The following is a 13006-nucleotide window of genomic DNA, read 5'->3' as shown; positions in this document are numbered from 1 at the left end:
GTACACGGAATTACTGGATTTGGTAGGCTGTCGTCTGTTCTAATGTAGAATTAATGTTAGGTTTCTATTTGAGTAAAAACCCCATGACCTATACAAACCAGACAGAATGTGGATCTGAAAAGATCATGTTATTTTCCTCGGGCTCCTCTCCTTTTCATTACCACTTTGTTAACTGAGCCAAATTAAACTGCTTTCACTAGAATATATCGGCAGGGGGCGCCATTCATTATGTATATTACAGTTCACGCCTTCATTAAAGCATGGGAGGCGTTCAACGTCACGACTTTGATGAGGCGTTCATATATTCATGTACAATTATCTTTGAATCACTGCAGTCTTTTTTATTGTATCATAAATGGTAGGGGAGGCATCTACCACGTAATATTAAACACATTGAACTAAGTTTAATTAAAAGCCTTTTTTTTGTTACACTTTAATGTCTTAAAATTAGACAGCAAATCAAAGGTCTCATATCAAATGAGTAACTTATTCACCTCAAATGTATTTCCTACTACCTAACTTTAACCTTATTCATAGGAATTATGCATGTAGTTGATGCATTGCTTTGCTTGATATTCTCACTGTTTTGGTAAACTAAAAAAACTATTCCTGTGTGATTTGATATCTCTTGCATGTTGGTAGACAGGTATCAACACACAGTTACGCCCATCTAAATCATACACCATTACCACAGGTGTCATGGAAACAAAGGCAAGCTTTGCATAGGGGTGATGCTGTGTTACTTCGAAACAGATTAATTAGAACAGTTTGCCCTTTAGAACACTCATTTCGCAACAGTTTATTTTCTTGTAATCCACAAAGACAAACAAAACCCGCCATGGGAAGTCATCAAGCAACCTGGCTATGACTATGTAGTCTGTACATAGTGTGAAACCAGCAACAGCACATTTTGTCCCACTCTGCTCATTTTCACATGGAATACAAATGGAATGCAAATTGTTTTTAAAAAAGAAATTTGTTTATTAGTGTCTTAGCACAATGATTACATAAACATTAAAACAATCTCTTATTGAACAAGTTAATACAAATACAAAAAGCCTTGATTTGGGAAATTAGAGTATTTCTGATGATTTGTTAAGAAAGAGCAGGGATAGCAAAGAGAACACATCTCTGCACAACTTTTGCATGACCCTTTTGCACGTATCTGTCCTTAGATAGATATTGAGAGTAGCACATGTATTGTTTATAGCATATATATTTAGCGAGAATTTGAGTTACTGATGTATTTGTAGTTAAAGGTTTCCAATATTTGGTCAGTATTTTTCCGAACCATTGACCTGAGGCATGCGCATCAAACCCCATGTCTAGTATTCAGTGCAGTACCTTGACATCAGAAAAAGGGGCGAGGCACATTTTGTCTCTCCCCTGTTGTACAAAACCCATGTTCATTTTAAGGCAATAAAGCTCGACAACAAAGAAAAAGGCACAATTATTCAATTTTCAGCACCGGTTGCGTTTCACAACACTATTGTTTGCAGATTGGTTAGTTCGTAGCAGTGCCATGTCTCAGTCCTCAAAGAAAACATCCACAGTAACTAAAACCTAAGTGAGGCCTTCATGACTGCATGTTATTATTGGTCATTTGCGTTTGGCACATAAAAGAAACAAAAACAATATAACAAACTGCCCAAAGCTTGTCAACACCTCTCCTGTGCTCCCCACCCGTGATCTGTAATATACAGACTAGCTCTTGGTCATAAGCACTTTGGTGGGCTGTCGTTCAAAAACAGCATAAAGACTGAAATGGAAATGAAGAAGAAAAAGGAAGTTAATGTGTAGTAACTTCCTTAAGTGTGGTTATTGTCCCCTTTTCTCACAATTCTGACTTCCCGTTTCTGATTTATCTGCCACTGAGATTATTATGAACTTCAAAGGATTACACCTTCTTTCGAGGCTGAGAAGAAGTCGTGGTAGAAGTATTTTGAAAAACATTATTCCTGGCAACAATTCTAACATTGATACCTGCATGTCTGTCCCGTTATCTCAATGCATAGCTCTGCTGCATTAAGGAAGGCCCAGGGACATAGGTTATAGATGCTCTTGGCTTGCTGAAAGAACATTTAAATGCCATTCTAATCAACATAAAATGATATCCTTTAGATTTCTAATTCAAACAAGCTTGGTGCTGTATTTTTCACTCTTTACCTCCTTTTAAAACATAAGAGAGAGCATGATCTTTTACATTTTCCATATTTTAAGGATGAGAGATAATTGTAACAACCCAAATTCATTGCACAGCCATTCCCAATGTGCAATCATCATGCATTATTATTAGTGCAGGAGTTTCCTCTTGTTCGTGATGTGAGTTTTTCAAAAAAGAGGAAAAAAGTATTGAAGACTTGGATCGTGTGGAGTCTGAAAACCACATCAGCAGAATGAGGCTGTTAGGACAGCTGGGACTGACATGGAAACTGTCTCTAAATGAATGTGTGTGTGCACGTGTGTGAGACGGAAAGAGAGTGACAAAGAAACAGAATCATTCAGCGTAGCTAACAAAGTGAGGGCAGTATTAAGGCTCCTGTGTTCCATCTCCATTTGAAGGCAGTTTAAGGATTGGTTGCTGGTCCCACTCTGGAAAATGTGATTGACTATTGTTTTGTTTCAAGAGAGTGAATGGCTGGAGAGCGGCTCACATTTTGTTGAAACAGTCCTTGGCGTTGGACCACACCTGGATTCCCTGAGAAAGTGGTGCATTGAGAGAGAACAGATGAGAAAGAAAGCAAAAACACGACAGCTTTTTTTAATTAGAAAAACAGATTGGGAGCTTTACTGCTGAGAAATCAACATCACGAGATGCCTGGCATTTTTAAGTAGGCAATTATACAAGAAAAAAGACATTATAGAAAAGAATCCCATACCTTTTTACACGTGCTGATCTGCATTATGGCATAGCTGATTAGTGCTTCACGCAGGTCTTTGTCCTTCTGCTCCTTAAAACGTTCAATGTCTTGCCAGGCCATTTGAACAAACTCTCTGAAGACACAAACACAAAGGAACCACTGTGAAAGAGCTGGTGGAGGGAGAATAGAAGGCATAGGGGGAAAACTATGTGGTTGTCTTTTTGTTCTCAAAATTACTAATGTGTTATTACTCATACACAATTATTCCTGGTGTCTTGCCCTGGTCTACCTGAGAACAAATTCAGACTATAAGGGAGTAGCTCTAACCATCGATGTGTGGTCCGAAAATGTATACGTCTGTTTTCGATAATATTGTCTCTTCTTAGGAACTCTTCCAATGTATAGTTTTCTGTCTGAGGCATGAAACAGTTATTATAGAAATAAGGGCCTAAAAACTAAACTAAAAACCAGAAGATATACTGTGTTTTCAGAGGGAGGGAAATAGTGAGAGGAGCAGAATAAGAGTGGGTGAATACATATCATTTAGAAAAGGTGGAAGATTGGTACATTAGTGTGGAGCTTACTTGCACTCCGTGTTCTTCTCCTTGAGCGCTTCCTCCCCCTCCTGGATGCTCTGCTCCAGAGCAGCCAGCCTGCTCTCCCTCTGCTCCTGGCTCTCCGTGCCAAACAGTTTACTGGTCATGCCCTTCAGGGAAAACACACGTACCGTCTGCCCAAACACAGAAACACACATACAGTATTAGGAACCGCTAGAAGCACTCATTCCTGCCTATGTCCATTAAGCTTCTTAACACTCACATGTAATGAAATGTACTTTTTAAATGTTGGCCATGAGGGCTGTGCAATAGGGCACCATTGTCAGTATGTGCGTCTGTGTATTGTGAGTCCAGAACAAATGTCCTTACGGGGACTGTATCGTATCGTATAGTATTAATTGATTTACTGATGTTTTCATCAAGTCAGACCACAAAAGTGTTTTAAACGCTTGCCTAATTCTGTTCAAAATTCAAAATCATTTGTGTGCAATCAGCCGTAAATTTGACAACTGACTTGACACGGTCATTGTGTGTGTAGCACATACGTGTATGTGCCCAGAATGGGCGAGAGAAAGTGAGAGATAATAAGTGGGTGTGTGAGTGAGTGCTTTACCCCGGTAGCCAGCTCTTCTCTCTGCTGTTTCTTAGAGACGAGTTCCTGAGCTGCCATCTCCAACTCATACTGGATCAGCTCATGTTTCTTACATACTGACCTTCGCAAACAAACAAAATGGAAACATTAAATCGGAAGCTATTGGTACCTGCTTATGTGGATAATTATGTAAATGATGCTGTATGATGTCCTTTTGTTGTTCTGTTTATGTTTCATGTGGAACTACTTGAGCAGGTCTCCCTTGAAAAAGAGATCAATGATCTCAATGGGATTTATCTGTATAAATAAAGGTTTGAAATTAAATTAAAAAAACATCCATATGTGTAGTCCTATTACATTTTGCTGCTAATATGACAAACAGTCAACAGATATGACTTTTCCATCAGCGTCAATACAAAAGTTAGACATAGCCGATTGTTACATCTGCCTCTTAATAAACAGCATGTGACACTGAACTCCATCCAATCACTGCATCAGTGCTCGTTCAGAACAAGCCTGCATGATGTGCTCTGCTGAAAGATGGTTTACATCTGCTATTGACAATTTGCATGTGTGCTGCAGCGTGTTGCTTTGTTTTGAATAAAGATCAAGTCAAATGGCGACATGTGGCAGAAGCAGACAAGAGTATACTTTTTTTTTTACTTGAAGACTTTACATAGAAAAAGATTAACAAAACATAAAACCATGCGCCAAATGTTTAGTGGAAAAGTCAGGGTGTTATCTCTACAATACCTCACATTACCTTTGTCAGACAATACCCTGAACTACTTCTTCCATCAAAATGTATTCATGTTGTTGATTCAATCAATCGTTTGATCTTATTTACTATGGAAAAGGTCTACAGTCACCACTGGACATTTGGTATGTATTCTTGAATATTAGTTAGAAACTGAATCAATGGACGAAATAGTTGGTGAGAGTGAGCTACATAACAAACATTGGTACCACTTTACAATAAGACTCCCCTTATAAAAGGGTTTACGAGTAGTTTGCAATTCATTTATTAATTAGGTTGTGAACACTTTATAAATCATGAATAAGCTTTTATAAGACATGAGATAAACAGGGCAACTGACCGGTGGCTTGCCAAATAGTGAGTCCACATTTATCTGTACTGCTAAGCCTTATATTGGCTACCTAGCTTACTTCGTCTTCTTCAACAGCCAGCGTCCTTGGTATCTGTTGCTCACTGAGTTGATTCTCGCTAAGTAGCCATTATAAGGCTTAGTCATCTTGCCAAATAGTGAGCCTGTGTTGATGTATGAAAACTATGTTAGGACTGGTTTATAAATGGTTCTTAATGATTAATAAAGTGTTTACAACCTAATTATAAACCCCTTATAAGGGTAGTCTTATTGTAAAGTGGTACCCAAATGGTGATATTTTTTCAAACCAAATGCTAATAAAGAGCGCTGGCTAATGTCACTCATATTACACGACTGCCTATTCTATTGGCCAGTTATACAGTGGAGGAAACAAGTATTTGATCCCTTGCAGATTTTGTAAGTTTGCCCACTTACAAAGAAATGAGCAGTGTATAATTGTAATGGTAGGTTTATTTTAACAGTGAGAGTAAGAATAGATAAGAGATATCAATTAATTTGCATTTAACTGTGGGAAATAAGTATTTGATCCCCTTCCAACCAACAAGAATGCTGGCTCCCACAGACCGGTTACACAAGTCTATTTCCTTTAGGAAAGTACTCCTAATGTGAACTTGTTACCTTTATAAAAGTCATCTGTCCACATAATCAATACATCAGATTCCAACCTCTCCACCATGGGCAAGACTAAAGAGCTGTCTAAGGACCTCAGGGACGTGCCTATGATGTCCGCACCCTCTGATAAGGCTGGGATTGGCTACAAGACCACCAGAAAGCAGCTTGGAGAGAAGGTGCCATTATTCAGAAATAGATGAAAGACAAAATGACCATCGATCGCCCTCGGTCTGGGGCTCCACACAAGATCTCGCCCCATGGAGAATCGATGATCATGAGAAAGGTGAGGTATCAGCCAAGAACTACATGGGAGGAACTTGTTAATGATTTCAAGGCAGATGGACCACAGTCACCAAGATAACTATTGGTAACACTCAACACCATAATGGATCAAACCCTGCAGCGCCCGCAAGGTCCCCTCCTCAAGAAGAACATGAAAGGCCCGTCTGAATTTTGACAATTAACATCTGAATGATTCAGAGAAGGTTTAGGAGAAGATGATGTGGTCAGATGAGACCAAAATCAAGATCAACTCGACATGCCGTGTTTGGAGGAAGAGAGATGCTGACTATAACCCCAGAACACCATCCCCACCGTCAGGCATGGAGGTGGAAACATTCTGCTTTGGGGTGTTTCTCTGCTAAGGGGACAGGACGTCTTCCTGCATCGAGGATAGGATGGACGGGGTCATGTACCGTGAAATGTTGGCGGATAGCCTCCTTCCCCCAGCAAGGACTCTGGAAATGGGTCATGGATGGGTCTTCCAGCAGGAACCTTGACATACGGCCAAGGCAACACAGGAGTAGCTAAAGAAGAAGCACATTTAGGTGATAGAATGGTCTAGCCAGTCTCCGGACCTTAATCCCATAGAAAATCTATGGAGGGAGCTGAAGTTTGGAGATGCCAAGCCTCAGCCTCAAAACCTGAAGGATTTGAGTAAGATCTTCAGAGAGGAGTGGACCAACATACCTCCTGAGATGTGCACAAACCTGGTGACCAACTACAAGAAACGTCTGACCTCTGTGCTGTCCAACAAGGGTTTCTCCATCAAGTACTAAGACATGTTTTCAAGGTTCAAGGCTTTTATTAGTCATACATACATAGCTACAGTGTAGTTATAACGATGAAAATCTTAGGTCACTGGCTCCACCAATCAAATATTTATTTCCCACAGTTAAATGCAAATCAATTTTTATATAATGTTAATTTCTGGATTTTATTTTTGATATTCTTACTCTTAAAATAAACCTACTATTACAATTATAGACGGCTAATTTCTTTGTAAGTGGTCAAACTTACAACATCTGCAAGGGATCAAATACTTGTTTCCTCCACTGTAGATATATCTCTCTGTTAAACAAGACTTACCTGACGGCGTCAGTGTAGAAAAGGTATTCTTTCAGCTGGTCTGCATAGTGTTCTTCCTCCTCCAGAATGTCATCTATTTGTGCAGCATACCTGTTGTCATGTATATAAATGAACCAATGCAAAAAGAGCACTATGGGTGAGAATGTAAGGTATACTCTGAGTGTGTAAGAGGGTACACTAGTTGAAGTGCCTCTTAAGTCTACTTACGTGTCCATGTGGTGGCCAGCACTCTGCAGCCCGTCTCCCATCTCTTTTTCAATAGCACTCCACTCGCTACAGACACAACAAGTCAGGCATACCTGAGGTTAACTCGACAGTTCTCTCTTTCAGGTCATAAAACATCAGTACTTTTTCTTACAAGTAATCCAAATAAAAACACAGCTTTTTGTGGTAGCATTTGTCTCTGAATATATTAAGCATTTGTATTTTGTTGTAATTCATCAGGTTTATTTATGCTTTTATAATGCAGATTAAGGCTGGGCTCTGTCAGTATGTGTTTGGGTCAACACTGTTCCCTACGAAGTTTATTAAAAAAGTTTAAATATTAACCCAAACTTTAAAAGGAATATTTCATTTAGCTTTCTTCAGTTATTAATCAAGTCCTGAGATATAGTAACTGTATATGCAGAGGGGTAAGAGGCATTGGATGTGCATGTAAGGTCTTTTAAATTTGAACTCGGAGCCCTTTATGCTTTATTAAAAAAAATGTTTTAAAAATTTAAAAAAGAATGTTTCTCACCTAAATACTCTGCCGTAGTTACCGTGGACCTTGTAGACTCCATACAGCCTGTCTGCTACTCTCTAAAATAAAAGACATTGAATTCATTATTATGTCATGGCTCGTCAAAAAAATAATCCAGAGGCAGAAGCGACTGAAAAAAAAAGCTGACGGTGAACTACTTTCTCAATAAGACAAAGTTGGAGATGAAGTAATTGAAGAAAGTAAAAAATCTAGCATGCTGCGGACACTAAACTGTGTGTCAGCCAGAGGTTGCACTAGACTTTTTCGCTGCCCGTCATTTTGACGGACAGGATCGTAAAACTTCTGTCAAAATCCAGAATTACCCGTCGGCCTTTACACAACTCTGACGAGGGGGGGAAGCATGCTCGTGAACTGTCAACGGGGGGGTTCGACAGTTCACATGCGCCGTGTTATGCATGGCTGGTGCACCTGCACAGCGTAAAGCCAAAACTCAGACATTTCAATGATCTGTACGGCACAGTTAGGTTTGGAAACGGTATGATTTCCTTTTTGGAGGGCATGCATAACACGGCATAACACCGGAGCCTCGCTGCGGGGAAACTTTGGCGCTGTTCCGAGTTTGTTCTAATCTGTCAAAATGACGGACTGCTTTCAGATTTGTCCGTCATTGTTAAAAAAAATCCGTCATCGACGGAAAATATTTGGTTAACGCGACCTCTGGTGTCAGCAGATGTCAGTGAAATATGGATGCCGGTGTTACACAAGAGTATGCAAAAAAAATGTAAATGACTGGCTGAACCTACACAGACATTTAAATGCAGGTGTGTGTATGTGTGTGTTTTGCACATGCTGAACTCACCGCCCGCACCCTCAGTAACTGAGAGATGACAGTGTTCAGTTCATCACTGTATTGTTTCATTGCTGTGAATCGCCTGGAAAACACAACACATGGATCATAAATCAAACAGTGTTTAACCAAAACCACACGTTCCTTTTTGTTCATATCCTGCCAACATCTTTCACAGGCAAACCAATGAAAGTAAAACAAGAAAAAATCATCTTTGTTTGTATTGCACTTACTTGTCAGGGTTCTTGACTCTGAACATGGCACTCAGAGACTTTAGTCTGGAGTCAACCTGGGTGGAAAAGAATAAAACAAGTTAACGGAAAATGTATAAAGTTGCACACATATGATCAAGTTCTACTTTAATAGAAAAAGGACAGACATCGTATTTCTAAAGAACGATTCTCAGTCAAGCAATCCAGCAAGGAGGAACTTGAGGAGTGTTTGTAAAAATAATTAGGCAATGTATTATCCCAATCAAGTGTGGAGGAGACATTGTAAAGTCAAATTAACTGCATACCTTATCCTGGAATCCCGTCTCCAAAACCGCCTCCCTCCATCCTTTCTCCTGAGAGAACAGAAGATTGACAGATGACGGACACATGAACCACATTGTTTGAATGGAGCTTTTCAGCAGACAATTACACTAAAACAAAACACCACAAGATGTTGCGCTGGACTAAGCATGGGGCTACGGGTTACAGGGAGAAACACAAGTATGGAAGTTCAATTAAAAGGTGTATCAAGTGTCAAAATGCTGCACACAATGCATTTTTTGCATGTGAAAGTTTAACAGGGCAACCGTCATTTCCATACTATGAGACATACAGCAAAATAGAAAGTGCTAGTTTGAATTATTTGGCCCTTTCAATTCCTCTCATTCTTTTTAATGACATCAGTGTGTGCAGTTTTTCAGTGTGATATCTCTTCTGACTGGAGTTTCTCTTTCACACTTCTTTGTCTGTATCTTCAGTCATTATTTTGCAGAAGAATTTTAATAATATGGAAATGACTGGAAGACGACAAGAGTGCATTCTCGCAAAGGAACTGCAGAATAATTCAATGCGATGTGTAAAACATCATGGTTGAGTGCTAACCTCTGTCAGAAATAGGAAGTAGATCTTGTCATTGGAAACGACAGGATGTGATGCAACACGCAGCAGGAAGTTTTCCAGACCGACCCTCCGTCGCTCAACAAAGTCTGGGTCCAGGTTGTCTGCTGCCAGCTTGTGCCACTGAAACTCCGCCTAAAACAGGTAATAAAGGAAATAAAATAAAAAGTGTAACTGGTGTTACCTTGGTTGCTGATTGGCTAATGGTTACACAAGCCAAAAAATCGTTATGACATCATAGAGTGGCCAAAATCTGATCAGCTCATTTTCGGACAGGCTTTTATATAAATGGATCAGGACAAAAACTTTCAGAATCTCTTTACACAGAGGGGACACATGTTTATGTATAGAAGACAGGAACAAGTGGATTTTGCATAATAGGTGAACTTTAAGACTAAATACATGTCATTAACTTCCACCAAAAGTCCTTAGTGATACCCAGCAAATCATTTCATGTAATTCATCTTTTTTAATTTATTCAAATATTTCTCCCACCCACATTATGAGTCACTTACCCTTTTCTCCGGGAGTGGAGGGATGATGATGTAGGGGTAGGTGACCAGGAGGAATGTTCTGAGTAATTCAAACTCACTGTAGCGTCTCCACAGAGTGTCAGGTGCTGCAGGCGCCCCCCCACCTGGAACAGTTTCAGCTGGCCTGCAGACAGAGGCATGGGAATAAACAGTAGTATTATCAGGCGTCATCGTAGAAATGGATCAACTGTTCTTGTTCAAAGAAACCTGAGATAGCATGAGCAATGTACCACATCTACCTTTGAGATTGCCTATTGGCTTTTCTGAGAAATGGTGGGGGAGAATAATCTTGTCAGAGGCATTGTTAAAACCTTTTAAAAGCATCAGCACAAGTGGATAAAATACTTAATTGGAATTCAGAGAGCTACCTTAGCGCCAACTGAACAGTCAAGTAATGAAATGGGTAGTGAAGTAATCAGTGAAAGCTATTCTGCTCCCTGATTTTGTTTCGTTTAACTAACATTTAAATAAGGTTATTTTATCTTTGAGCAATCAACTCACAGCTGAAGTAGCATTAAAATCCAATCAAGTAATCAAATTAAATATACCCAGAGAAGCCCAGTCCTGTTTGTGGTGGCCAAATTGCAAACCTTCAAGGAACTATTTCACTTAATTACTTTAAGGACACTTAGAAATAAATGATGGAAGATGAATCAAATATGTCCTGTGGGCTTTTATATTGATGAAGTGTAGGAGTAAACGGTCCTACTCCACTCTTCCTGTCACTGCTGTTCTTTCATTTTGCATATGCATTTACACTAATTTCACAATTAGTACCAATAAACTGAAACTTTATACCACTTTTTTGTTTTCAGAAACAACAAAATCACATAAAAGCCGGCAGTAACCAGACAGCTGTTGGCTTACCGTGTTTCTATGAGGTAGACAGTATAAGTTTCCTGCATGTTAACGGTGTTTTTCCCTGTTCTCTTCTCTGCTTCTGCCACATTTATCTCCATTTTCCTCAACAGAGCTGTCCCTCGTTCCACCATCTACACAGACAAGGACATTTCGTGTGTTAGCATTAGAAAACAATGCAGTCAATGAAAGATACAAAAGGTATGTGTCAAATATAAGGGGAAACATCATAAACAACTACATCAGGTGAACAGAAAGGTGTGTGCTAGAGTAGGGTTTACAGGGATTAAGGGAGAAATTAGACACCTTTTCACTCTGGTGGACAATAAAGTTATATGCAATCCCATCCTAAGAGACTATGGAGCAGAGCACCAGATGGACACAGAGCAACATACAGCTGTTTTGCAACTCAAGGTAACGTCATATTACTGCAACACCCTGCTTCTTTACAAAGGGTATGACAGGCGTATGCAGGTCACAAGACGTGAAAATACAACCACTATTTAGGACTAAAAAAGCGTCGCTTGTGTATCCGGAAATGCGCCTTTCTTATTTGAATACAGTGTAATAAAGACTGAACTCAATAGTACTGGCAAATTATGACTAAACTAAACTTCAGATTTGCTAGCTTGCAAGCTAACATCAGGAGTAAAGTTTACAAAGTAGCTTCAAACAACTGTTAGCAACAGGACTCTGGCTAGCGTTGTTACCTTAACCGCAGAACTACTAGCTCGTTTTAGCTTTGAAGCCAGGTAAAGTTTTAAACATTGTAAATGCTCTTTGTAGAGGTAAGTGGAAAACTCTCGTTTGATTAAATCACTAAACTCCACTTTGGTTAGCTAACATAACGTGAACGTTAGGCCTGATTGGGAAAGTTTTCACTTGTTAAAACAGACATAATAACTCCAACAATGCTTGTCAAAGAGAATTAGAAAATGTACGACCGTGTTGATAATGTTGCTCTCGGTTTCTGTTGAAGTGATGTCGGTGTTACCGATCACAGCCACTTCTTCGTTACTTCCAGAGTCTGCCATCATCCCCCGGCTACCGAGCTGCTGCTGTTGTCAGCTGAGCTGGCAGAGCAGTGGTTCCTTTGGTATGCGCATGCGCGTCTAGGACTCAGGCCAGTGATCACTTTATAGTCTAACAGGAAGGGCCCTCAGCTGTTCTGATACCCCTACCCGAGGTAGAACAAAACACAACAATGATTTTTCTTATCTTTAGGGTCTCCCATTAATGAAATTGATTGTTGTCAAATTTTATTTTGGGGGACAAAATTATTTGTTTGCTTGTTCTTTAGAACTACCCCAATCCCTGAAAAAGAGCCAAATTAGACCAGGCCGAATATGGGAAAGGTGACAAAAAAGCCCATAACTTAAGAAGGATCACTCTTTTCCTCTTCAGATTTGCTGAGGTATGAACCAGGTGGCTGTCCTACATCACCAAATAGTCTGACAATTATTTACCTAAAAGAATACTGAATTATAGTCCGGTAAACTTAGCTTTAGTTTAGACGGAAATTGTACTTTTTGGTGATAGGAACTAGGACTCAATCACTTTTCTCTCATTTATCAGAAAAACAGAAATCCCTAAAAAATATACCATTAGTTATATTGCAAATGAGATTGATGTAGGCATAGGCTTACCTCTTCTCTGATACAGTAACATTCCGAATGGGGGAGAAGTGGCAATAGCCTATAAGAATGCTCACTCTGATGGTCATCATATTTGGAGAGGGAAATACCAGGTGGCTGAACTACATCACCAAATAGTCAGAATAAGTGTAACCCAATAACATAAAGTGTATTAGTTCTAAATTGCAAGCCTCTAAAACATAGG

At 39.6% G+C, this 13006-nt stretch overlaps 1 protein-coding gene across 1 annotated transcript; it reads right to left on the bottom strand.

Moving 5' to 3' along the window:
- Window positions 1–957: 957 nt before the first annotated feature.
- On the bottom strand, window positions 958–12259 carry LOC117466640 (sorting nexin-4-like). The gene is made up of 14 exons (XM_034110012.1): window positions 12112–12259; window positions 11177–11301; window positions 10292–10433; window positions 9762–9911; window positions 9185–9232; window positions 8901–8956; window positions 8680–8752; window positions 7857–7918; window positions 7325–7390; window positions 7118–7207; window positions 4032–4131; window positions 3446–3591; window positions 2880–2994; window positions 958–2698 (listed from the first exon to the last, which is right to left on the bottom strand). Exons 1-14 carry the CDS (start codon window positions 12202–12204, stop codon window positions 2651–2653), a joined length of 1314 nt encoding a protein of 437 aa, XP_033965903.1. The 5' UTR covers window positions 12205–12259; the 3' UTR covers window positions 958–2650.
- Window positions 12260–13006: the final 747 nt, after the last annotated feature.

The sequence above is a fragment of the Pseudochaenichthys georgianus genome, chromosome 21, assembly GCF_902827115.2.
Source record: "Pseudochaenichthys georgianus chromosome 21, fPseGeo1.2, whole genome shotgun sequence".
NCBI classification, from domain to species: domain Eukaryota; kingdom Metazoa; phylum Chordata; class Actinopteri; order Perciformes; family Channichthyidae; genus Pseudochaenichthys; species Pseudochaenichthys georgianus.
The sequence above is the reverse complement of the archived record's forward strand: the minus strand, read 5'-3'. Positions and strand labels throughout refer to the sequence as shown.

Bases quoted from the DNA above. Each gene is read 5' to 3' on its own strand.
- LOC117466640 (XM_034110012.1), bottom strand. From the start codon at position 12,204: ATGATGGCAGACTCTGGAAGTAACGAAGAAGTGGCTGTGATCGGTAAC. The intron at 9,233-9,761 runs GTTAGCACTCAA...CTGTTCTCTCAG, and splicing joins ACTTCCTATTTCTGACAGAG to GAGAAAGGATGGAGGGAGGC. The intron at 7,391-7,856 runs GTGAGAAACATT...TTGTGTCTGTAG, and splicing joins AACTACGGCAGAGTATTTAG to CGAGTGGAGTGCTATTGAAA.